The sequence below is a fragment of the Dermacentor albipictus genome, chromosome 1 (assembly GCF_038994185.2).
Source record: "Dermacentor albipictus isolate Rhodes 1998 colony chromosome 1, USDA_Dalb.pri_finalv2, whole genome shotgun sequence".
Lineage (NCBI taxonomy): Eukaryota > Metazoa > Arthropoda > Arachnida > Ixodida > Ixodidae > Dermacentor > Dermacentor albipictus.
The window spans coordinates 293,678,797-293,703,752 of NC_091821.1; the positions used below are offsets into that span (position 1 = coordinate 293,678,797).

At 50.1% G+C, this 24,956-nt stretch overlaps 1 protein-coding gene and 1 pseudogene across 9 annotated transcripts in view; both read right to left on the bottom strand.

The window, feature by feature from the left end:
* Nucleotides 1-24,956, bottom strand: part of LOC135921904 (peptide transporter family 1-like) — a 785,940-nt gene that overhangs the window by 21,554 nt on the left and 739,430 nt on the right. For all 9 annotated transcript variants that reach the window (XM_070531433.1, XM_070531432.1, XM_070531435.1 and 6 more), the window contains 2 exons: nt 7,736-7,844; nt 7,544-7,678 (listed from right to left, as the gene is read on the bottom strand). In XM_070531433.1, coding sequence (XP_070387534.1) covers nt 7,544-7,678; nt 7,736-7,844 — 244 coding nt within the window. The remainder of the gene's footprint in view (nt 1-7,543; nt 7,679-7,735; nt 7,845-24,956) is intronic.
* On the bottom strand, nt 8,120-8,299 carry LOC139055044 (U2 spliceosomal RNA; annotated as a pseudogene).

The window sequence follows — 24,956 nt, forward strand, 5'->3', positions numbered from 1 at the left end:
TGCGCTGCATATTGCAATCACTCAGTTCAGCCCTTGGGCGCGGCCGGGCAGCCACCATTGAGGGTATGCGCCGTTGTTCATTGCTGCGCGTCTCATATGTGGGTCTATTCTCTTTTAAGTTTGCTATGTTTGTTATTAAGTTGCTTCTATTTTTATGCGTTGCATATTGCAATCACTCAGTTCAGCCCTTGGGCGCGGCTGGGCAGCCACCATTGACCTTTAGCGCAACCACGTGACGTGACGTCACGACAGCCGGAGGAAAAGCTGGGCCCCAACTCGCGCAATATGCAACGCATTCTTGGCTTAACCAAGCTAAGCCTGGCCATTTTTTCATTTCGTCTAAATTTTGTCATAAAGCAAGAATTTCACATCATACCCTATCATTCGAATGTTAAACCTTAATATTATAAATAGCTATTCAGCGTTGCGCCCCGCTCTATATAGTTAGCTCCTACTTTCCCGCTGGGTTGCAAGACATACGCTCACTCGGTGTCGCAGTGTCCTATTGCAAAAAGAACATATTGTTTGCGGGTGACTTCACTCACATCATGTGTAATGGGGCTTCCACACTGACTCATCTATAAAACATGCATGGGATTGGACTAATGTTAAGAATTTTACACGTTAAAATCCAAAATCTGCCCCTTTCGTGCGTTCGCAGTCACCATCTGTCCTAGATTTGAGATTTACTACTGCAGGCGTTTCCATCCCTTCTTGAGCTGTGGTCGATGCCACCACCAGTAGTGACTACCGCCAGATTGTCATTGGTGTTAACAACCCCTTGACCTCTTTAAATAAGCATGCGCAGACATTAGTAGACTATTCAAAATTCAAAAATGATTTACATTCAACTTTTTCTATTTCTGGTATGGAAAGAGATGTTAAAGCGATTAACCGTTGTGCAACTGAGTTTGTCGTATCATCAACAAAAGGGAGTACGATTGTCCATGGTAGAATAGTGATTGTGCACGCAATTATAGGTGCCGAAAAGCTGCATGGGAGAAAGTTATGTTTATTCAGTGCACTACTAATCAGAGAAATTATAACTATGCTGCTGCTATGTTTAAAAGAACACTTTCATAAGCGAAGGATAATTATGATCAAAAACGCTATAGTTTTTTATCCAAAGTGGTAATAAAAAACACTGTTCACGTTTCTTCGCTCTCGCAAGCCCGTGCCCATGCTCATAAATATAGACTCAGTTGTTCTGTCATCATAATAACTGTTAGGATCATGAGATAAAATTTCTAACGTTCAGAGCAGCGCTTTGCCAGTCAGCTGCAGGTACACTTCGTAGGGGCTCTGTTAGGTGAGTTCACAGAGATAACCGTGGAAGGGCACGTTGTTCTGCTGCTTCCTGGTACAGCTCCGGGTCCATCAGGCATGTTGCAGATATTGTTTGACCTCTCCCTGCAACATCCTTCCAATACAGTTAATTGGTCCCTCATCAATGCATGGATGCCTCCAGGCTGGAAACTCGTAAAAATGATTCCCCTGTTTAAAAAGCTAGGAGCAGGAATGAATATGGATAATATAAGGCCAATCGCACTAACTTGAAATGTTATGAAATTAATACAAAGGGAATTGCACATCCGTATCATGAAATTTTTAACGGATAATGCATTATTGAGCCCATGTTAGATTGGATGTAGACCCGGATTCTCGACATCAAGCGCAAATGTCGATTTATATTTAGACGCATTAATTACCTTGCTCGACACAGGCGCCAGTATACAGGTTTAGTGACTCTTGATTTAGCTAAAGAGTGCGACAGTGTAGACGTACTCCTAAGCATTTTAATAGCACGAGGAGTTTCCCATGGAACTGTCCTATCCCCTACTTTGTTTAACGCTTTATGAAGCTCGATTCCATGGTGCGATAGCGTACAGGTATATGTCTGCGCAGATGATATAGCATTCTTTGCGTGTGCGAGTGATATTCACTCATTACAAAGAACACTGCAGTCTTACTTAGGAACACTTCAAGCTTGGTTTGCAGATATTCGAATGTCGCTTAATGTTAACGAAAGTTCCTGGATTGTATTTCCCTCGAAGGTACCGGTTAGTATCTCTCTAGAGTACCGTCACCAAATAATTCCGCAAGTGCACGTTTCAAATATCTAGGTGTAATATACGACGCAATATTGAGCGGGCGAAACAACATTGATCATGTTAAATCCAGGGCAGCACGCGCTGTTAGCATGATAAACAAACTTGGCTGACACCACTCTGGGCGGCAAACTCTAATAATGATTTATCGCATGTACGTTCGTCTAATACTAGAATTTGGGTGCGCAGTATTCTCTGGTGGGCCAGCATACAATATTAACCCCTTGGTTGTTCTGAAGTGGGAGGCTCTTCAGGATTGTCTTGGTTTACCAAAATATGTTGCTAACGAAGTTTTATATCAAGAAGCACGACCACCTACTCTTCCCTGCCGATTCCGCATTCTAACAATAAAAAACATCTTAAAAATATATGAACCTTCTGTTAGACGGTCACAATCTGTAATTACTAGTGAAATTAGAATATTTTTAGATGAGCACTGATTCCCCTCATAGACCACATGTTTTGTTAGTGCAAGCTGTGCTATATCCGCTAAAAGACTATGTACGCAAGATTATTTGCCCATGGAAGCTTTTCCCTAGTATAAAGATTGAATTTAGTGGTATATTTCGATCAAATGCCAAACTCATGCCCACTACATATATAAAAAAATGAAATTATGGGGTTTTACGTGCCAAAACGTTTCTAATAGGAAAAACGACCTCTCCTTGTTTTTTGAACAGCTAGGACAATCAATAGACACGATACTGTTAACAGAAACATGGTCAATGAACGACGCGGATATTTTCCGTATCCCAAATTATAGTACCTTCTACTTACATCGGTCATAATCTCGAGGAGGCGGAGTTTGCATCGTGGTAAAGGAAGTATTCGAGTGTGACTTACTGCCAGAACTTTCCGCAACAACAACTGACTATGAAATTCTAGCAATAAGAATGCATAACACCGTTATTATAGTGTGTTATCACCCTCCTAATGGCAGCGTTAGCAAGGATTTTGATAAATTAGAAGAAATCTTTGAGTTTGTTAATAAAAATCGCCTTGATTTAATTTTCGGCGGGGACATCAATATTAATATGATGAAAAACGATTCCCAAACTTTACAATTAGATATTTTACTGAAGGTGAATGGTTTAGTGAATGTAATAGACTTGCCCACTAGAGTTACCGAATATTCATCATCTTTAATTGATATATTTTTCACAAATATCATCCCTGAAAAAGTTAAGGCGGGTGTATTTGCCTATGACCTCAGTGACCATTTGCCTATATTTATTTGCGCCAAAGGGCACATTCGAGAGAAGGTAACGCAGCCAATGCACCAGATGCAAAAAATAACCCCGCGCAATTTGTCTATATTTCGGGAACAAATAGAAAATGCCTGTTGGGATGATGTATATAGATCCAACGAAGCAAATGGGGCCTATGAAAAATTTCTTCACATTGTCAAATCAATATATGAATCTAGCTTTCCCTCAGTGCGCGTTAAGCCAAGCAAAAAAATTCGGAAACCATGGATTAACTCTGAGCTTCTCGGAGGAATCGCGCATAAAGACATTCTCTATGGCAAGTTTATTTCAACTGAAGATATCGAATTATTCCGCCAATTTAAGGTGTGCCGTAATCGCATCGATAAAGATATAAAAAAGGCTAGGCGAGAATATTTTGCAAATTTCTTTGCAGCAGCTGCTGGATGCTCTGAGATTATGTGGACAAGGCTCAGCTCTGTATTAAGGCATCATCCACCTATCAGTAAACTTCTTAAATTAGATATTAATGGTATAGAGTTATCTGGGAAGCGGCTTGTAGATACATTTAATACATATTTCGCAAGTGCAGGTAATACGCCAATGCAACCAAATGATCTTAGTAATATTCCGGTTAATAGCAACACTATTTTTCTTAATCCTGTAGATGAAAACGAAGTAATCCACATAATTAAAAATCTCAACAGCAGCAGTGCGAAAGATATTGACGGGTTACAGATAAAACCTTTAAAATACGTTGTCGATATTCTGGCTCCATGCATTGCATATATTTTCAACCTTTGTCTCAGTCAAGCTATTTTTCCCAGTAAAATGCAAGTACGCATTAGTGTCCTATATAAGAAAAGTGACAAAAATGACATGAGAAACTATCGTCCAATATCAATTCTCCCTATGTTCTCGAAGGTACTTGAAAAAATAAGTTTAAATCGGCTTATGGGTTTTGAGCAAAAACATAAACTTCTAAATGAATGCCAATTTGGCTTTCGCAAAGGCCTCAGCACGGAGTATGCCTTACTTGCTCAGAAAAAGTTAATTGCAAGGGCAATTGATGAGGGAAAACTGGTTCTGGGGTTGTTTGTAGATTTTACAAAAGCATTTGATTGCGTCAATCATTCACTTCTTATTAGGAAACTCATACGTTATGGTTACCGCGGGAAGGCTGCATCCCTCATCACATGTTATCTAGAACACCGCAAGCAAAGGGTCGGTATTAATGATGAACTCTCTAGTCCACTGCCCGTTTCTTGTGGCGTACCACAAGGCAGTATTTTGGGCCCTTTCCTCTTTAATTTATATGTTAATGATATGATTAGTATCAGTATCAAGGCAAACTATATAATTTACGCCGATGATACTAGCATATTCCTGATAAGAAAGTGGGCGGATGAATTAGTTGAGGAAGCAAACTTAGTTCTTCAAAAATTGCATGAATGGACACGTAAAAATTGTCTTAAAATAAACACAAACAAAACAAAAGCAATAATTTTTCGAAGCAAAAATAAAAACGTAATAATTAATACGCCTATATTGCTAAATTGAACTCCTATCGATATAGTTCCGCACTTTAAAACTTTAGGTATTATCTTTCAAGAAAACTTATCTTCGGATATGCACGTAAATTCCTTGGCGACAAAATCATCTCAAATAATCGGGCTTGATTACAGTAACCGTCATATACTGCCGACAAAAATAATGATGCTGATTTTTAACACACTGTTTCTTTCTAGTCTAAACTACTGTCACTTTGTTTGGGCTACTACCACACAGGGAAATTTGGAAAAACATTATGTACTGCAAAAAAAATTCCTACGAGTCGTAGAAAATGTTCCAAAATATGTTCATACACGTGAATTTTTATAAAATACAATGTAATGCCGATTACCAGTATGTACGATTATCGACTCTGTAGAGCGTACAAACAAGAAATAAAAAATGGAGCCAGCTTTTTAAGAACACTAGCGGATTTAAAAATCAACATTACAGCATATGCGACAAGGTCCAGAGAGTTTTGGAAAGTAGAAACCGTCAGAACGACATACGGACAACAAACTATTCGTAACAACCTGCCAAGGTTACTGAATCAATTAGACAACGAAACCACTGGATTGGAAAATGCCTCTTTTAAAGCTCTGTATAGTTATTTCTGCCTGCACTAGATTGTTTCCCTGGCGTTCGCAAATTTTTCCTTAACGAAAAGAACTAGTCCCATTGTATAGCTTATATTCTTGGTTTTTTTTCATTTGTTTAGTTTGTATGAGAAATGTTATTGTTACACCTTGTGTTATGATTATATCTTTCTCACCCTTGTGTGTTTTTTTTTTTGAACAGTTGCGATATCGTTGTGCCTATCATTGTTTTTATCCTTATTGGTTAGAGATTATTTTTACTGTGACCTGTTAGACCACATCTTTCTTTTTCTTCATTTGCTTCGCATGGTTCCCGATGCTCAATATTGTGTAAAGGATATTTGTAAACAATGATGATGATGATGATGATGATGATGAAACATTGATGAATGATTTTTGACTCTCACCACCCTATAGAACACAAACATGCCGTGGTACGCACTCTCCTGTCTCGTTGCGATGCGCTCTCGTCAACGCAGACTTTGAGGGAGCAAGAATTAACGAATGTGGCCACTCTTTTACATAAACGGAGTTACCCTGAGCACTTTTTCAATGATACGCAGCGCCGCATGCAAAAACCTCGTGAGAGCAAGGCCGAAAGGCCAGCTTCCTTTGTGTGCATTCCGTATGTCCGCGGTGTATCAGAAGCAGTGCGCAGGGCTTTACGGCCTTTAGGTGTTCGAACTGTGTTTAAACCCTCGTACACGTTGGCAAACGTGTTCCCGAAGCCAAAGGACCGCACACCTCCGGACGAACAAAGTGGTGTCGTCTACAAGGTCAACTGCTCGGACTGTGATGCCAGCTACATTGGCGAGACAGGGCGGCGACGTCGCACCCGTATCAAGGAACATCTAAGAGATGCTACGAAAGCCACCCATGCTACACGTGCCAAGACAGAATTGGTTGATCATTGTTTATCAAAGGGACACATGTTCGATTTTAACAATGTAACCACACTAGCACGGCAACACCGATGGGGCCCAAGAAAGTTCGTAGAATCATGGTTCATCCGTCGTAATCAATCTTCATGTAACTCTAACCGTGGCCCCCTGCCGGATGTTTACGGCAGTTTCATAGAGAAATAGGATGTATTTCTCATTTGTTGCCATTGTGTACTGACGATGCCACCCGCATAGGTGGCGAAACGTCTATGTTTTTGTTATACTATGTTGTTGAGTAAAGCCAGTGAAAACAACACTTTGAAGAATGATGATTGGCGTTTGCTCGCTAACGCCGCGCAAACGCCAATGCGGGGGACTGCGGCTTCGTCAAGCTGTCGATGTGGCAGCTTTTTCTGCATGCTCCTCGCGTCATGTACTGATGCAAATAAACATCATTGTCATTGTCATTGTCAAAACCACGCCGTAGTAGATGCCCCCGGGAATTTCGACCACCTGGGGTTCTTTAACGTGCATCTAAATATAAGTACACGGGTGTTTTCGCATTTCGCCCCCATCCAAATGCTGCCACCGTGGCCGGGATTCGATCCCGCGTCCTCGTGTTCAGCAGCCCAACACCATAGCCACTAAGCGACCACGGCGGGCACTGCATATTTTGTTAGCATGCTGCAAGATCATATAATACAATTGGGAATAGATCATCTGGTAGCGAACCCGCCATGGTTGCTCAGTGGCTAGGTGTTGGGCTGCTGAGCACAAGGTCGCGGGATCGAATCCCGGCGACGGCGGCCGCATTTCGATGGGGGCGAAATGCGAAAACACCCATGTACTTAGATTTAGGTGCACGTTAAAGAACCCCTGGTATTCGAAATTTCCGGAGTCCTCCACTACGGCGTGCCTCATAATCAGAAAGTGGTTTTGGAATACATCACTGACATTTGGGCACATGGCAGCTCAGCAGGCTCTAAGTCATAATGTTGTGCTTCGCTTGAGCCTGATTCCTTGCTGACGAATGCGCTGTCACAGCGAGTCACCCGCTGACTGTCCATTCACAAGACGAGGTTGACGGATTCTCTGTTTTTGTTGCCGCGTCGCATTGTCCGGAGATGTGGGAAATGTTTTGCCGTTGACCACGTGTAGTTTATGGCAGAGTCGCATTGCACACGCGCTGCGGCGCGACTTACCTGAGAGTAGGAAAACTCGAGTCCAGTCACCGAGAACATGACCTCACCCGCCGTGATGAGCACGTACTGAGGAATTTGATAGAACATGGAGAGGCTGTTGGGACGCACAATCTCGTGTAGACTGCAGTTGGGCTCCTGCGGTTGGAAATGCAGATCTGAGACATTTATCGTTGCACGCCAGCAGGCACTTACCGCGCTCGCTCCATATGTGACAACCAGAGTGTAGTGACCACCATTTTTCACGACCACATCGCACGCAGCCAGCTCCCGGTCACCGGAGCCCAGCATCCGAGCTGTGTACCTGAGAGCAAGATTTAAAGCGCGAGATTCATGTATGATTTTGCGTGCTATCCATCGTACAAGCATTTTAATCAACATAATTCTTTTAATAAATTCTTAACAGGTTCCGACGCCTAGCAGCCAATGACAGTGCTACTATCGTGTACGCCATGGTCACGTAGCAGACAGGCCGGTGCTGGGCTGGCGAGCAAGTTGCCCGCCGCTCCGATTATCCCGGTGCTATTTACGGCAACGTTGTACATGGATAGTTTCCAGCGGACCAATGTCCATAGACCAAAAACGTGGGTCGACCCCGAAGATAGTGCCATACCAGGCCAACCCGCAACGGAGGTGAAGCAGGCTGCAAGCAATCTGCCAACTTGCAAAAATGAGTTTAATACTTTGGGTCCATATACAACATGTATCAGATATGAAGTTAATAAGAACAGATACTACACTTTCACCCGCGTAGGCCATCTCTACGTTCGCACTGCCCTCTCTTTGTCGGAGTTATAAGCGCTTGCCTATCTCCTTTCCATTCTTTCCGCTCTTGCTTCTAGGCGGCCCCGTCGAAGCGTCACGCGTGTCTAGATTCCACCGGCTCCTCGGGGTGGCGGTGTCCTCATCCACATGAATGTATGTATAAATATAACCAAATGCATATGTATATCACCAAAGGGCTCACAAATTGTTTGTGTGAAAACACTTTGCTGTGGCCTGTGTTGTGTGTGACCGCTTGAGGTTTTCAAGTGACCTCACAACCATTACTGCACTGCGGGACGTCAATTCCAATGCACGATCATCTTGGCTACGGTTCAGCAGTGCATCCTCTCGGAGTGAGGAGAGGTGCGTCCCTGTACTACGTTCCCGGATTCGTTAGTAAAAGGTGTCGTGCCGCATTTAGCAACAATACATGGGTCTGTATACCCACCGGTGCCTCGTCATGTTCCCAGGCTAAACACTATTTAGGAGCATTTACGGCAAAGGACAGTTCGGCACAGAGGCCGACATACACAACTTTGCTGGTGCCATGGCACCGAATTTTCTTAATGCGGAGGCATCATATCTCCTATGAGGCAGAAAGTCCGGCGTGATCATGTGATGGTAGGAAAATATGGCCGACAACAAAAGGTGAGGGTGAGGAGCAAAAACTGGTAAAAAGCGTTTCGACTAAATTTCAAGCATCGATTGCGATAGAAATTAGTAGACAGCCATAATAAGTAAGCACAACAGTCTTATAGGTCGTATAAAGATGTAAATACTCGCTTAATAAATATATCAACAAGCATGGCTTCAGCCCGCATAGGCAAACATGCACAAATCACACTGTATCACCGCGGACTGCTGTCAAAACGCTGGCGTCAGGAAGCGCGGAAGCAGCGGCGAGCGAGGTGACCTTGGTGCTTTCTATTGCTTCAACGCAAACTAAGCGGGGAGAACACAGCGCTGGCAAGGATACGAGCCGCCGGCACACCCAGACTCCACATGCCCCCAAAGCAGATCGCTTTCAAGATTTAGCCCAAGCGACCACGCGCAGCTTCTGAAGTACAATGCCAGCCCTCTGTCTAAATTAAATAAATTAAATTATTCGCTTTGAAAATAAAATTTGGTACGTTTGAGTCTTCATTGGAGTAGAGCCTGCGCCTACAGGGTGCGAGACGAGCACGCCTCCCCGACGTCCCAGCGGCTCCACGGCCCTGGCAGACTGAAGGTGCACCTAGTGCGCGTGTCAGTGCGCACATAATGCCGCAGCCAGCCATCTGGTTGGGACGTTAGTGTGAAATAAAACAGATCATTTGCTTTAAATATGAAATTTGGTACGTTTGGGTCTCTATTGGAGTACAGCCTACGCTTCCGGGGTGCGAGACGAGCACGCCTCCCCGACGTCCCAGCGGCTCCACGGCCCCGGCAGACTGACGGTGCGTCTAGCGCGCGCAGTCAGTGCACACCTAATGTCGCAGCCAGCCATCTGGTTGGGACGTTATTGTAAAATAAAGCAGATTATTTGCTTTAACTATGAAATTTGGTACGTTTGGGTCTCTATTGGAGTACAGCCTACGCTTCCGGAGTGCGAGACGAGCAGGCCTCCCCGACTTCCCAGCGGCTCCACGGCCCTGGCAGACTGACGGTGCGTCTAGCGCGCGCAGTCAGTGCACACCTAATGTCGCAGCCAGCCATCTGGTTGGGACGTTAGTGTGAAATAAAACAGATCATTTGCTTTAAATATGAAATTTGGTACGTTTGGGTCTCTATTGGAGTACAGCCTGCGCTTCCGGGGTGCGAGACGAGCACGCCTCCCCGACTTCCCAGCGGCTCCACGGCCCTGGCAGACTGACGGTGCGTCTAGCGCGCGCAGTCAGTGCACACCTAATGTCGCAGCCAGCCATCTGGTTGGGACGTTAGTGTGAAATAAAACAGATCATTTGCTTTAAATATGAAATTTGGTACGTTTGGGTCTCTATTGGAGTACAGCCTGCGCTTCCGGGGTGCGAGACGAGCAGGCCTCCCCGACTTCCCAGCGGCTCCACGGCCCTGGCAGACTGACGGTGCGTCTAGCGCGCGCAGTCAGTGCACACCTAATGTCGCAGCCAGCCATCTGGTTGGGACGTTAGTGTGAAATAAAACAGATCATTTGCTTTAAATATGAAATTTGGTACGTTTGGGTCTCTATTGGAGTACAGCCTACGCTTCCGGAGTGCGAGACGAGCAGGCCTCCCCGACTTCCCAGCGGCTCCACGGCCCTGGCAGACTGACGGTGCGTCTAGCGCGCGCAGTCAGTGCACACCTAATGTCGCAGCCAGCCATCTGGTTGGGACGTTAGTGTGAAATAAAACAGATCATTTGCTTTAAATATGAAATTTGGTACGTTTGGGTCTCTATTGGAGTACTGCCTACGCTTCCGGAGTGCGAGACGAGCAGGCCTCCCCGACTTCCCAGCGGCTCCACGGCCCTGGCAGACTGACGGTGCGTCTAGCGCGCCCAGTCAGTGCACACCTAATGTCGCAGCCAGCCATCTGGTTGGGACGTTAGTGTGAAATAAAACAGATCATTTGCTTTAAATATGAAATTTGGTACGTTTGGGTCTCTATTGGAGTACAGCCTACGCTTCCGGAGTGCGAGACGAGCAGGCCTCCCCGACTTCCCAGCGGCTCCACGGCCCTGGCAGACTGACGGTGCGTCTAGCGCGCGCAGTCAGTGCACACCTAATGTCGCAGCCAGCCATCTGGTTGGGACGATAGTGTGAAATAAAGCAGATTATTTGCTTTAAATATGAAATTTGGTACGTTTGGGTCTCTATTGGAGTACAGCCTACGCTTCCGGAGTGCGAGACGAGCAGGCCTCCCCGACGTCCCAGCGGCTCCACGGCCCTGGCAGACTGACAGCGCGTCTAGCACGCGCAGTCACTGCACACCTAATGTTGCAGCCGGACATCTGGTTGGGACGTTATTGTAAAATAAAGCAGATTATTTGCTTTAACTATGAAATTTGGTACGTTTGGGTCTCTATTGGAGTACTGCCTACGCTTCCGGGGTGCGAGACGAGCCCGCCTCCCCGACTTCCCAGCGGCTCCACGGCCCTGGCAGACTGACGGTGCGTCTAGCGCGCGCAGTCAGTGCACACCTAATGTCGCAGCCAGCCATCTGGTTGGGACGTTAGTGTGAAATAAAACAGATCATTTGCTTTAAATATGAAATTTGGTACGTTTGGGTCTCTATTGGAGTACAGCCTACGCTTCCGGAGTGCGAGACGAGCAGGCCTCCCCGACTTCCCAGCGGCTCCACGGCCCTGGCAGACTGACGGTGCGTCTAGCGCGCGCAGTCACTGCACACCTAATGTTGCAGCCGGACATCTGGTTGGGACGTTATTGTAAAATAAAGCAGATTATTTGCTTTAACTATGAAATTTGGTACGTTTGGGTCTCTATTGGAGTACTGCCTACGCTTCCGGAGTGCGAGACGAGCAGGCCTCCCCGACTTCCCAGCGGCTCCACGGCCCTGGCAGACTGACGGTGCGTCTAGCGCGCGCAGTCAGTGCACACCTAATGTCGCAGCCAGCCATCTGGTTGGGACGATAGTGTGAAATAAAGCAGATTATTTGCTTTAAATATGAAATTTGGTACGTTTGGGTCTCTATTGGAGTACAGCCTACGCTTCCGGGGTGCGAGACGAGCAGGCCTCCCCGACTTCCCAGCGGCTCCACGGCCCTGGCAGACTGACGGTGCGTCTAGCGCGCGCAGTCAGTGCACACCTAATGTCGCAGCCAGCCATCTGGTTGGGACGTTAGTGTGAAATAAAACAGATCATTTGCTTTAAATATGAAATTTGGTACGTTTGGGTCTCTATTGGAGTACAGCCTACGCTTCCGGAGTGCGAGACGAGCAGGCCTCCCCGACTTCCCAGCGGCTCCACGGCCCTGGCAGACTGACGGTGCGTCTAGCGCGCGCAGTCAGTGCACACCTAATGTCGCAGCCAGCCATCTGGTTGGGACGATAGTGTGAAATAAAGCAGATTATTTGCTTTAAATATGAAATTTGGTACGTTTGGGTCTCTATTGGAGTACAGCCTACGCTTCCGGAGTGCGAGACGAGCAGGCCTCCCCGACGTCCCAGCGGCTCCACGGCCCTGGCAGACTGACAGCGCGTCTAGCACGCGCAGTCACTGCACACCTAATGTTGCAGCCGGACATCTGGTTGGGACGTTATTGTAAAATAAAGCAGATTATTTGCTTTAACTATGAAATTTGGTACGTTTGGGTCTCTATTGGAGTACTGCCTACGCTTCCGGGGTGCGAGACGAGCCCGCCTCCCCGACTTCCCAGCGGCTCCACGGCCCTGGCAGACTGACGGTGCGTCTAGCGCGCGCAGTCAGTGCACACCTAATGTCGCAGCCAGCCATCTGGTTGGGACGTTAGTGTGAAATAAAACAGATCATTTGCTTTAAATATGAAATTTGGTACGTTTGGGTCTCTATTGGAGTACAGCCTACGCTTCCGGAGTGCGAGACGAGCAGGCCTCCCCGACTTCCCAGCGGCTCCACGGCCCTGGCAGACTGACGGTGCGTCTAGCGCGCGCAGTCAGTGCACACCTAATGTCGCAGCCAGCCATCTGGTTGGGACGATAGTGTGAAATAAAGCAGATTATTTGCTTTAAATATGAAATTTGGTACGTTTGGGTCTCTATTGGAGTACAGCCTACGCTTCCGGAGTGCGAGACGAGCAGGCCTCCCCGACTTCCCAGCGGCTCCACGGCCCTGGCAGACTGACGGTGCGTCTAGCGCGCGCAGTCAGTGCACACCTAATGTCGCAGCCAGCCATCTGGTTGGGACGATAGTGTGAAATAAAGCAGATTATTTGCTTTAAATATGAAATTTGGTACGTTTGGGTCTCTATTGGAGTACAGCCTACGCTTCCGGAGTGCGAGACGAGCAGGCCTCCCCGACTTCCCAGCGGCTCCACGGCCCTGGCAGACTGACGGTGCGTCTAGCGCGCGCAGTCAGTGCACACCTAATGTCGCAGCCAGCCATCTGGTTGGGACGTTAGTGTGAAATAAAACAGATCATTTGCTTTAAATATGAAATTTGGTACGTTTGGGTCTCTATTGGAGTACAGCCTACGCTTCCGGAGTGCGAGACGAGCAGGCCTCCCCGACTTCCCAGCGGCTCCACGGCCCTGGCAGACTGACGGTGCGTCTAGCGCGCGCAGTCAGTGCACACCTAATGTCGCAGCCAGCCATCTGGTTGGGACGATAGTGTGAAATAAAGCAGATTATTTGCTTTAAATATGAAATTTGGTACGTTTGGGTCTCTATTGGAGTACTGCCTACGCTTCCGGGGTGCGAGACGAGCAGGCCTCCCCGACTTCCCAGCGGCTCCACGGCCCTGGCAGACTGACGGTGCGTCTAGCGCGCGCAGTCAGTGCACACCTAATGTCGCAGCCAGCCATCTGGTTGGGACGTTAGTGTGAAATAAAACAGATCATTTGCTTTAAATATGAAATTTGGTACGTTTGGGTCTCTATTGGAGTACAGCCTACGCTTCCGGAGTGCGAGACGAGCAGGCCTCCCCGACTTCCCAGCGGCTCCACGGCCCTGGCAGACTGACGGTGCGTCTAGCGCGCGCAGTCAGTGCACACCTAATGTCGCAGCCAGCCATCTGGTTGGGACGATAGTGTGAAATAAAGCAGATTATTTGCTTTAAATATGAAATTTGGTACGTTTGGGTCTCTATTGGAGTACAGCCTACGCTTCCGGAGTGCGAGACGAGCAGGCCTCCCCGACTTCCCAGCGGCTCCACGGCCCTGGCAGACTGACGGTGCGTCTAGCGCGCGCAGTCAGTGCACACCTAATGTCGCAGCCAGCCATCTGGTTGGGACGTTATTGTAAAATAAAGCAGATTATTTGCTTTAACTATGAAATTTGGTACGTTTGGGTCTCTATTGGAGTACTGCCTACGCTTCCGGGGTGCGAGACGAGCAGGCCTCCCCGACGTCCCAGCGGCTCCACGGCCCTGGCTGACTGACGGTGCGTCTAGCGCGCGCAGTCAGTGCACACCTAATGTCGCAGCCAGCCATCTGGTTGGGACGATAGTGTGAAATAAAGCAGATTATTTGCTTTAAATATGAAATTTGGTACGTTTGGGTCTCTATTGGAGTACAGCCTACGCTTCCGGAGTGCGAGACGAGCAGGCCTCCCCGACGTCCCAGCGGCTCCACGGCCCTGGCAGACTGACAGCGCGTCTAGCACGCGCAGTCACTGCACACCTAATGTTGCAGCCGGACATCTGGTTGGGACGTTAGTGTGAAATAAAACAGATCATTTGCTTTAAATATGAAATTTGGTACGTTTGGGTCTCTATTGGAGTACAGCCTACGCTTCCGGGGTGCGAGACGAGCACGCCTCCCCGACGTCCCAGCGGCTCCACGGCCCTGGCAGACTGAAGGTGCACCTAGTGCGCGTGTCACTGCGCACATAATGTCGCAGCCAACCATCTGGTTGGGACGTTAGTGTGAAATAAAACAGATTATTTGCTTTAAATATGAAATTTGGTACGTTTGGGTCTCTATTGGAGTACAGCCTACGCATCCGGGGTGCGAGACGAGCACGCCTCCCCGACGTCCCAGCGGCTCCACGGCCCTGGCAGACGGAAGGTGCACCTAGTGCGCGTGTCAGTGCGCACATAATGTCGCAGCCAGCCATCTGGTTGGCACGTTAGTGTGAAATAAAACAGATTATTTGCTTTAAATATGAAATTTGGTACGTTTGGGTCTCTATTGGAGTACAGCCTACGCTTCCGGGGTGCGAGACGAGCAGGCCTCCCCGACGTCCCAGCGGCTCCACGGCCCTGGCAGACTGACGGTGCGTCTAGCGCGCGCAGTCAGTGCACACCTAATGTCGCAGCCAGCCATCTGGTTGGGACGTTAGTGTGAAATAAAGCAGATTATTTGCTTTAACTATGAAATTTGGTACGTTTGGGTCTCTATTGGAGTACTGCCTACGCTTCCGGGGTGCGAGACGAGCAGGCCTCCCCGACGTCCCAGCGGCTCCACGGCCCTGGCAGACTGACGGTGCGTCTAGCGCGCGCAGTCAGTGCACACCTAATGTCGCAGCCGGACATCTGGTGGGGACGTTAGTGTGAAATAAAACAGATTATTTGCTTTAAATATGAAATTTGGTACGTTTGGGTCTCTATTGGAGTATAGCCTACGCTTCCGGGGTGCGAGACGAGCAGGCCTCCCCGACGTCCCAGCGGCTCCACGGCCCTGGCAGACTGACGGTGCGTCTAGCGCGCGCAGTCAGTGCACACCTAATGTTGCAGCCGGACATCTGGTTGGGACGTTAGTGTAAAATAAAACAGATTATTTGCTTTAAATATGAAATTTGGTACGTTTGGGTCTCTATTGGAGTACAGCCTACGCTTCCGGGGTGCGAGACGAGCAGGCCTCCCCGACGTCCCAGCGGCTCCACGGCCCTGGCAGACTGACGGTGCGTCTAGCGCGCGCAGTCAGTGCACACCTAATGTCGCAGCCGGACATCTGGTTGGGACGTTAGTGTGAAATAAAACAGATTATTTGCTTTAAATATGAAATTTGGTACGTTTGGGTCTCTATTGGAGTACAGCCTACGCTTCCGGGGTGCGAGATGAGCAGGCCTCCCCGACGTCCCGCCGGCTCCACGGCCCTGGCAGACTGACGGTGCGTCTAGCGCGCGCAGTCAGTGCACACCTAATGTTGCAGCCGGACATCTGGTTGGGACGTTAGTGTGAAATAAAACAGATTATTTGCTTTAAATATGAAATTTGGTACGTTTGGGTCTCTATTGGAGTACAGCCTACGCTTCCGGGGTGCGAGATGAGCAGGCCTCCCCGACGTCCCAGCGGCTCCACGGCCCTGGCAGACTGACGGTGCGTCTAGCGCGCGCAGTCAGTGCACACCTAATGTCGCAGCCACCCATCTGTTTGGGACGTTAGTGTGAAATAAAGCAGATTATTTGCTTTAAATATGAAATTTGGTACGTTTGGGTCTCTATTGGAGTACAGCCTACGCTTCCGGGGTGCGAGACGAGCAGGCCTCCCCGACGTCCCAGCGGCTCCACGGCCCTGGCAGACTGACGGTGCGTCTAGCGCGCGCAGTCAGTGCACACCTAATGTCGCAGCCAGCCATCTGGTTGGGACGTTAGTGTGAAATAAAACAGATTATTTGCTTTAAATATTAGATTTGGTACGTTTGGGTCTCTACTGGAGTACAGCCTGCGCTTCCGGGGTGCGAGACGAGCAGGCCTCCCCGACGTCCCAGCGGCTCCACGGCCCTGGCAGACTGACGGTGCGTCTAGCGCGCGCAGTCAGTGCGCACCTAATGTCGCAGCCAGCCATCTGGTTGGGACGTTAGTGTGAAATAAAACAGATTATTTGCTTTAAATATTAGATTTGGTACGTTTGGGTCTCTATTGGAGTACAGCCTACGCTTCCGGGGTGCGAGACGTGCAGGCCTCCCCGACGTCCCAGCGGCTCCACGGCCCTGGCAGACTGATGGTGCGTCTAGCGCGCGCAGTCAGTGCGCACCTAATGTCGCAGCCACCCATCTGTTTGGGACGTTAGTGTGAAATAAAGCAGATTATTTGCTTTAAATATGAAATTTGGTACGTTTGGGTCTCTATTGGAGCACAGCCTACGCTTCCGGGGTGCGAGACGAGCAGGCCTCCCCGACGTCCCAGCGGCTCCACGGCCCTGGCAGACTGACGGTGCGTCTAGCGCGCGCAGTCAGTGCACACCTAATGTTGCAGCCGGACATCTGGTTGGGACGTTAGTGTGAAATAAAACAGATTATTTGCTTTAAATATGAAATTTGGTACGTTTGGGTCTCTATTGGAGCACAGCCTACGCTTCCGGGGTGCGAGACGAGCAGGCCTCCCCGACGTCCCAGCGGCTCCACGGCCCTGGCAGACTGACGGTGCGTCTAGCGCGCGCAGTCAGTGCACACCTAATGTTGCAGCCGGACATCTGGTTGGGACGTTAGTGTGAAATAAAACAGATTATTTGCTTTAAATATGAAATTTGGTACGTTTGGGTCTCTATTGGAGTACAGCCTACGCTTCCGGGGTGCGAGATGAGGAGGCCTCCCCGACGTCCCAGCGGCTCCACGGCCCTGGCAGACTGACGGTGCGTCTAGCGCGCGCAGTCAGTGCACACCTAATGTTGCAGCCGGACATCTGGTTGGGACGTTAGTGTGAAATAAAACAGATTATTTGCTTTAAATATGAAATTTGGTACGTTTGGGTCTCTATTGGAGTACAGCCTACGCTTCCGGGGTGCGAGATGAGGAGGCCTCCCCGACGTCCCAGCGGCTCCACGGCCCTGGCAGACTGACGGTGCGTCTAGCGCGTGCAGTCAGTGCACACCTAATGTTGCAGCCGGCCATCTGGTTGGGACGTTAGTGTGAAATAAAACAGATTATTTGCTTTAAATATGAAATTTGGTACGTTTGGGTCTCTATTGGAGTACAGCCTACGCTTCCGGGGTGCGAGACGAGCAGGCCTCTCCGACGTCCCAGCGGCTCCACGGCCTTGGCAGACTGACGGTGCGTCTAGCGCGCGCATTCAGTGCACACCTAATGTTGCAGCCGGACATCTGGTGGGGACGTTAGTGTGAAATAAAACAGATTATTTGCTTTAAATATGAAATTTGGTACGTTTGGGTCTCTAGTGGAGTACAGCCTACACTTCCGGGGTGCGAGACTAGCAGGCCTCCCCGAAGTCCCAGCGGCTCCACGGCCCTGGCAGACTGACGGTGCGTCTAGCGCACGCAGTCAGTGCACACCTAATGTCGCAGCCAGCCATCTGGTTGGGACGTTAGTGTGAAATAAAACAGATTATTTGCTTTAAATATTAGATTTGGTACGTTTGGGTTTCTATTGGAGTACAGCCTACGCTTCCGGGGTGCGAGACGAGCAGGCCTCTCCGACGTGCCAGCGGCTCCACGGCCCTGGCAGACTGACGGTGCGTCTAGCGCGCGCAGTCAGTGCACACCTAATGTTGCAGCCGGCCATCTGGTTGGGACGTTAGTGTGAAATAAAACAGATTATTTGCTTTAAATATGAAATTTGGTACGTTTGGGTCTCTATTGGAGTACAGCCTACGCTTCCGGGGTGCGAGACGAGCAGGCCTCTCCGACGTCCCAGCGGCTCCACGGCCTTGGCAGACTGACGGTGCGTCTAGCGCGCGCATTCAGTGCACACCTAATGTTGCAGCCGGACATCTGGTGGGGACGTTAGTGTGAAATAAAGCAGATTATTTGCTTTAAATATGAAATTTGGTACGTTTGGGTCTCAACTGGAGTACAGCCTGCGCTTCCGGGGTGCGAGACGAGCAGGCCTCCCCGACGTCCCAGCGGCTCCACGGCCCTGGCAGACTGACGGTGCGTCTAGCGCGCGCAGTCAGTGCGCACCTAATGTCGCAGCCAGCCATCTGGTTGGGACGTTAGTGTGAAATAAAACAGATTATTTGCTTTAAATATTAGATTTGGTACGTTTGGGTTTCTATTGGAGTACAGCCTACGCTTCCGGGGTGCGAGACGTGCAGGCCTCCCCGACGTCCCAGCGGCTCCACGGCCCTGGCAGACTGACGGTGCGTCTAGCGCGCGCAGTCAATGCGCACCTAATGTCGCAGCCAGCCATCTGGTTGGGACGTTAGTGTGAAATAAAACAGATTATTTGCTTTAAATATGAAATTTGGTACGTTTGGGTCTCTATTGGAGTACAGCCTACGCTTCCGGGGTGCGAGACGAGCAGGCCTCCCCGACGTCCCAGCGGCTCCACGGCCCTGGCAGACTGACAGTGCGTCTAGCGCGCGCAGTCAGTGTGCACCTAATGTCGCAGCCAGCCATCTGGTTGGGACGTTAGTGTGAAATAAAACAGATTATTTGCTTTAAATATGAAATTTGGTACGTTTGGGTGTCTATTGGAGTACAGCCTACGCTTCCGGGGTGCGAGATGAGCAGGCCTCCCCGACGTCCCGCCGGCTCCACGGCCCTGGCAGACTGACGGTGCGTCTAGCGCGCGCAGTCAGTGCACACCTAATGTTGCAGCCGGACATCTGGTTGGGACGTTAGTGTGAAATAAAACAGATTATTTGCTTTAAATATGAAATTTGGTACGTTTGGGTCTCTATTGGAGTACAGCCTACGCTTCCGGGGTGCGAGATGAGCAGGCCTCCCCGACGTCCCAGCGGCTCCACGGCTCTGGCAGACTGACGGTGCGTCTAGCGCGTGCAGTCAGTGCACACCTAATGTTGCAGCCGGACATCTGGTTGGGACGTTAGTGTGAAATAAAACAGATTATTTGCTTTAAATATGAAATTTGGTACGTTTGGGTCTCTATTGGAGTATAGCCTACGCTTCCGGGGTGCGAGACGAGCAGGCCTCCCCGACGTGCCAGCGGCTCCACGGCCCTGGCAGACTGACGGTGCGTCTAGCGCGCGCAGTCAGTGCACACCTAATGTTGCAGCCGGACATCTGGTTGGGACGTTAGTGTGAAATAAAACAGATTATTTGCTTTAAATATGAAATTTGGTACGTTTGGGTCTCTATTGGAGTACAGCCTACGCTTCCGGGGTGCGAGACGAGCAGGCCTCCCCGACGTCCCAGCGGCTCCACGGCCCTGGCAGACTGACGGTGCGTCTAGCGCGCGCAGTCAGTGCACACCTAATGTCGCAGCCAGCCATCTGGTTGGGACGTTAGTGTGAAATAAAACAGATTATTTGCTTTAAATATTAGATTTGGTACGTTTGGGTCTCTATTGGAGTACAGCCTACGCTTCCGGGGTGCGAGACGTGCAGGCCTCCCCGACGTCCCAGCGGCTCCACGGCCCTGGCAGACTGACGGTGCGTCTAGCGCGCGCAGTCAGTGCGCACCTAATGTCGCAGCCAGCCATCTGGTTGGGACGTTAGTGTAAAATAAAACAGATTATTTGCTTTAAATATGAAATTTGGTACGTTTGGGTCTCTATTGGAGTACAGCCTACGCTTCCGGGGAGCGAGACGAGCAGGCCTCCCCGACGTCCCAGCGGCTCCACGGCCCTGGCACACTGACGGTGCGTCTAGCGCGCGCAGTCAGTGCACACCTAATGTTGCAGCCGGACATCTGGTTGGGACGTTAGTGTGAAATAAAACAGATTATTTGCTTTAAATATGAAATTTGGTACGTTTGGGTCTCTATTGGAGTACAGCCTACGCTTCCGGGGTGCGAGATGAGCAGGCCTCCCCGACGTCCCGCCGGCTCCACGGCCCTGGCAGACTGACGGTGCGTCTAGCGCGCGCAGTCAGTGCACACCTAATGTTGCAGCCGGACATCTGGTTGGGACGTTAGTGTGAAATAAAACAGATTATTTGCTTTAAATATGAAATTTGGTACGTTTGGGTCTCTATTGCAGTACAGCCTACGCTTCCGGGCTGCGAGACGAGCAGGCCTCCCCGACGTCCCAGCGGCTCCACGGCCCTGGCAGACTGACGGTGCGTCTAGCGCGCGCAGTCAGTGCACACCTAATGTTGCAGCCGGACATCTGGTTGGGACGTTAGTGTAAAATAAAACAGATTATTTGCTTTAAATATGAAATTTGGTACGTTTGGGTATCTATTGGAGTACAGCCTACGCTTCCGGGGTGCGAGACGAGCAGACCTCCCCGACGTCCCAGCGGCTCCACGGCCCTGGCAGACTGACGGTGCGTCTAGCGCGCGCAGTCAGTGCACACCTAATGTCGCAGCCGGACATCTGGTTGGGACGTTAGTGTAAAATAAAGCAGATTATTTGCTTTAAATATGAAATTTGGTACGTTTGGGTCTCTACTGGAGTACAGCCTGCGCTTCCGGGGTGCGAGACGAGCAGGCCTCCCCGACGTCCCAGCGGCTCCACGGCCCTGGCAGACTGACGGTGCGTCTAGCGCGCGCAGTCAGTGCACACCTAATGTCGCAGCCAGCCATCTGGTTGGGACGTTAGTGTAAAATAAAGCAGATTATTTGCTTTAAATATGAAATTTGGTACGTTTGGGTCTCTACTGGAGTACAGCCTGCGCTTCCGGGGTGCGAGACGAGCAGGCCTCCCCGACGTCCCAGCGGCTCCACGGCCCTGGCAGACTGACGGTGCGTCTAGCGCGCGCAGTCAGTGCACACCTAATGTCGCAGCCGGACATCTGGTTGGGACGTTAGTGTGAAATAAAACAGATTATTTGCTTCAAATATGAAATTTGGTACGTTTGGGTCTCTATTGGAGTACAGCCTACGCTTCCGGGGTGCGAGATGAGCAGGCCTCCCCGACGTCCCAGCGGCTCCGCGGCCCTGGCAGACTGACGGTGCGTCTAGCGCGCGCAGTCAGTGCACACCTAATGTCGCAGCCGGACATCTGGTTGGGACGTTAGTGTGAAATAAAACAGATTATTTGCTTCAAATATGAAATTTGGTACGTTTGGGTCTCTATTGGAGTAAAGCCTACGCTTCCGGGGTGCGAGATGAGCAGGCCTCCCCGACGTCCCAGCGGCTCCACGGCCCTGGCAGACTGACGGTGCGTCTAGCGCGCGCAGTCAGTGCACACCTAATGTCGCAGCCGGACATCTGGTTGGGACGTTAGTGTGAAATAAAACAGATTATTTGCTTCAAATATGAAATTTGGTACGTTTGGGTCTCTATTGGAGTACAGCCTACGCTTCCGGGGTGCGAGATGAGCAGGCCACCCCGACGTCCCAGCGGCTCCACGGCCCTGGCAGACTGACGGTGCGTCTAGCGCGCGCAGTCAGTGCACACCTAATGTTGCAGCCGGACATCTGGTTGGGACGTTAGTGTGAAATAAAACAGATTATTTGCTTTAAATATGAAATTTGGTACGTTTGGGTCTCTATTGGAGTACAGCCTACGCTTCCGGGGTGCGAGATGAGCAGGCCTTCCCGACGTCCCAGGGGCTCCACGGCCCTGGCAGACTTACGGTGCGTCTAGCGCGCGCAGTCAGTGCACACCTAATGTTGCAGCCGGACATCTGGTTGGGACGTTAGTGTGAAATAAAACAGATTATTTGCTTTAAATATGAAATTTGGTACGTTTGGGTCTCTATTGGAGTGCAGCCTACGCTTCCGGGGTGCGAGACGAGCAGGCCTCCCCGACGTCCAGGCGGCTCCACGGCCCTGGCAGACTGACGGTGCGTCTAGCGCGCGCAGTCAGTGCACACCTAATGTTGCAGCCGGACATCTGGTTGGGACGTTAGTGTGAAATAAAACAGATTATTTGCTTTAAATATGAAATTTGGTACGTTTGGGTCTCTATTACAGTACAGCCTACGCTTCCGGGGTGCGAGACGAGCAGGCCTCCCCGACGTCCCAGCGGCTCCACGGCCCTGGCAGACTGACGGTGCGTCTAGCGCGCGCAGTCAGTGCACACCTAATGTTTCAGCCGGACATCTGGTTGGGACGTTAGTGTAAAATAAAACAGATTATTTGCTTTAAATATGAAATTTGGTACGTTTGGGTATCTATTGGAGTACAGCCTACGCTTCCGGGGTGCGAGACGAGCAGACCTCTCCGACGTCCCAGCGGCTCCACGGCCCTGGCAGACTGACGGTGCGTCTAGCGCGCGCAGTCAGTGCACACCTAATGTCGCAGCCAGCCATCTGGTTGGGACGTTAGTGTAAAATAAAGCAGATTATTTGCTTTAAATATGAAATTTGGTACGTTTGGGTCTCTACTGGAGTACAGCCTGCGCTTCCGGGGTGCGAGACGAGCAGGCCTCCCCGACGTCCCAGCGGCTCCACGGCCCTGGCAGACTGACGGTGCGTCTAGCGCGCGCAGTCAGTGCACACCTAATGTCGCAGCCGGACATCTGGTTGGGACGTTAGTGTGAAATAAAACAGATTATTTGCTTCAAATATGAAATTTGGTACGTTTGGGTCTCTATTGGAGTACAGCCTACGCTTCCGGGGTGCGAGATGAGCAGGCCTCCCCGACGTCCCAGCGGCTCCGCGGCCCTGGCAGACTGACGGTGCGTCTAGCGCGCGCAGTCAGCGCACACCTAATGTCGCAGCCGGACATCTGGTTGGGACGTTAGTGTGAAATAAAACAGATTATTTGCTTCAAATATGAAATTTGGTACGTTTGGGTCTCTATTGGAGTACAGCCTACGCTTCCGGGGTGCGAGATGAGCAGGCCTCCCCGACGTCCCAGCGGCTCCACGGCCCTGGCAGACTGACGGTGCGTCTAGCGCGCGCAGTCAGTGCACACCTAATGTCGCAGCCGGACATCTGGTTGGGACGTTAGTGTGAAATAAAACAGATTATTTGCTTCAAATATGAAATTTGGTACGTTTGGGTCTCTATTGGAGTACAGCCTACGCTTCCGGGGTGCGAGATGAGCAGGCCTCCCCGACGTCCCAGCGGCTCCACGGCCCTGGCAGACTGACGGTGCGTCTAGCGCGCGCAGTCAGTGCACACCTAATGTTGCAGCCGGACATCTGGTTGGGACGTTAGTGAGAAATAAAACAGATTATTTGCTTTAAAAATGAAATTTGGTACGTTTGGGTCTCTATTGGAGTACAGCGTACGCTTCCGGGCTGCGAGATGAGCAGGCCTCCCCGACGTCCCAGCGGCTCCACGGCCCTGGCAGACTGACGGTGCGTCTAGCGCGCGCAGTCAGTGCACACCTAATGTTGCAGCCGGACATCTGGTTGGGACGTTAGTGTGAAATAAAACAGATTATTTGCTTTAAATATGAAATTTGGTACGTTTGGGTCTCTATTGGAGTACAGCCTACGCTTCCGGGGTGCGAGATGAGCAGGCCTCCCCGACGTCCCAGCGGCTCCACGGCCCTGGCAGACTGACGGCGCGTCTAGCGCGCGCAGTCAGTGCGCACCTAATGTCGCAGCCAGCCATCTGGTTGGGACGTTAGTGTAAAATAAAACAGATTATTTGCTTTAAATATGAAATTTGGTACGTTTGGGTATCTATTGGAGTACAGCCTACGCTTCCGGTGTGCGAGATGAGCAGGCCTCCCCGACGTCCCACCGGCTCCACGGCCCTGGCAGACTGACGGTGCGTCTAGCACGCGCAGTCAGTGCACACCTAATGTTGCAGCCGGACATCTGGTTGGGACGTTAGTGTGAAATAAAACAGATTATTTGCTTTAAATATAAAATTTGGTACGTTTGGGTCTCTATTGGAGTATAGCCTACGCTTCCGGGGTGCGAGATGAGCAGGCCTCCCCGACGTCCCACCGGCTCCACGGCCCTGGCAGACTGACGGCGCGTCTAGCACGCGCAGTCAGTGCACACCTAATGTTGCAGCCGGACATCTGGTTGGGACGTTCTTGTAAAATAAAACAGATTATTTGCTTTAAATATGAAATTTGGTACGTTTGGGTATCTATTGGAGTACAGCCTACGCTTCCGGTGTGCGAGATGAGCAGGCCTCCCCGACGTCCCACCGGCTCCACGGCCCTGGCAGACTGACGGTGCGTCTAGCACGCGCAGTCAGTGCACACCTAATGTTGCAGCCGGACATCTGGTTGGGACGTTAGTGTAAAATAAAACAGATTATTTGCTTTAAATATGAAATTTGGTACGTTTGGGTATCTATTGGAGTACAGCCTACGCTTCCGGTGTGCGAGATGAGCAGGCCTC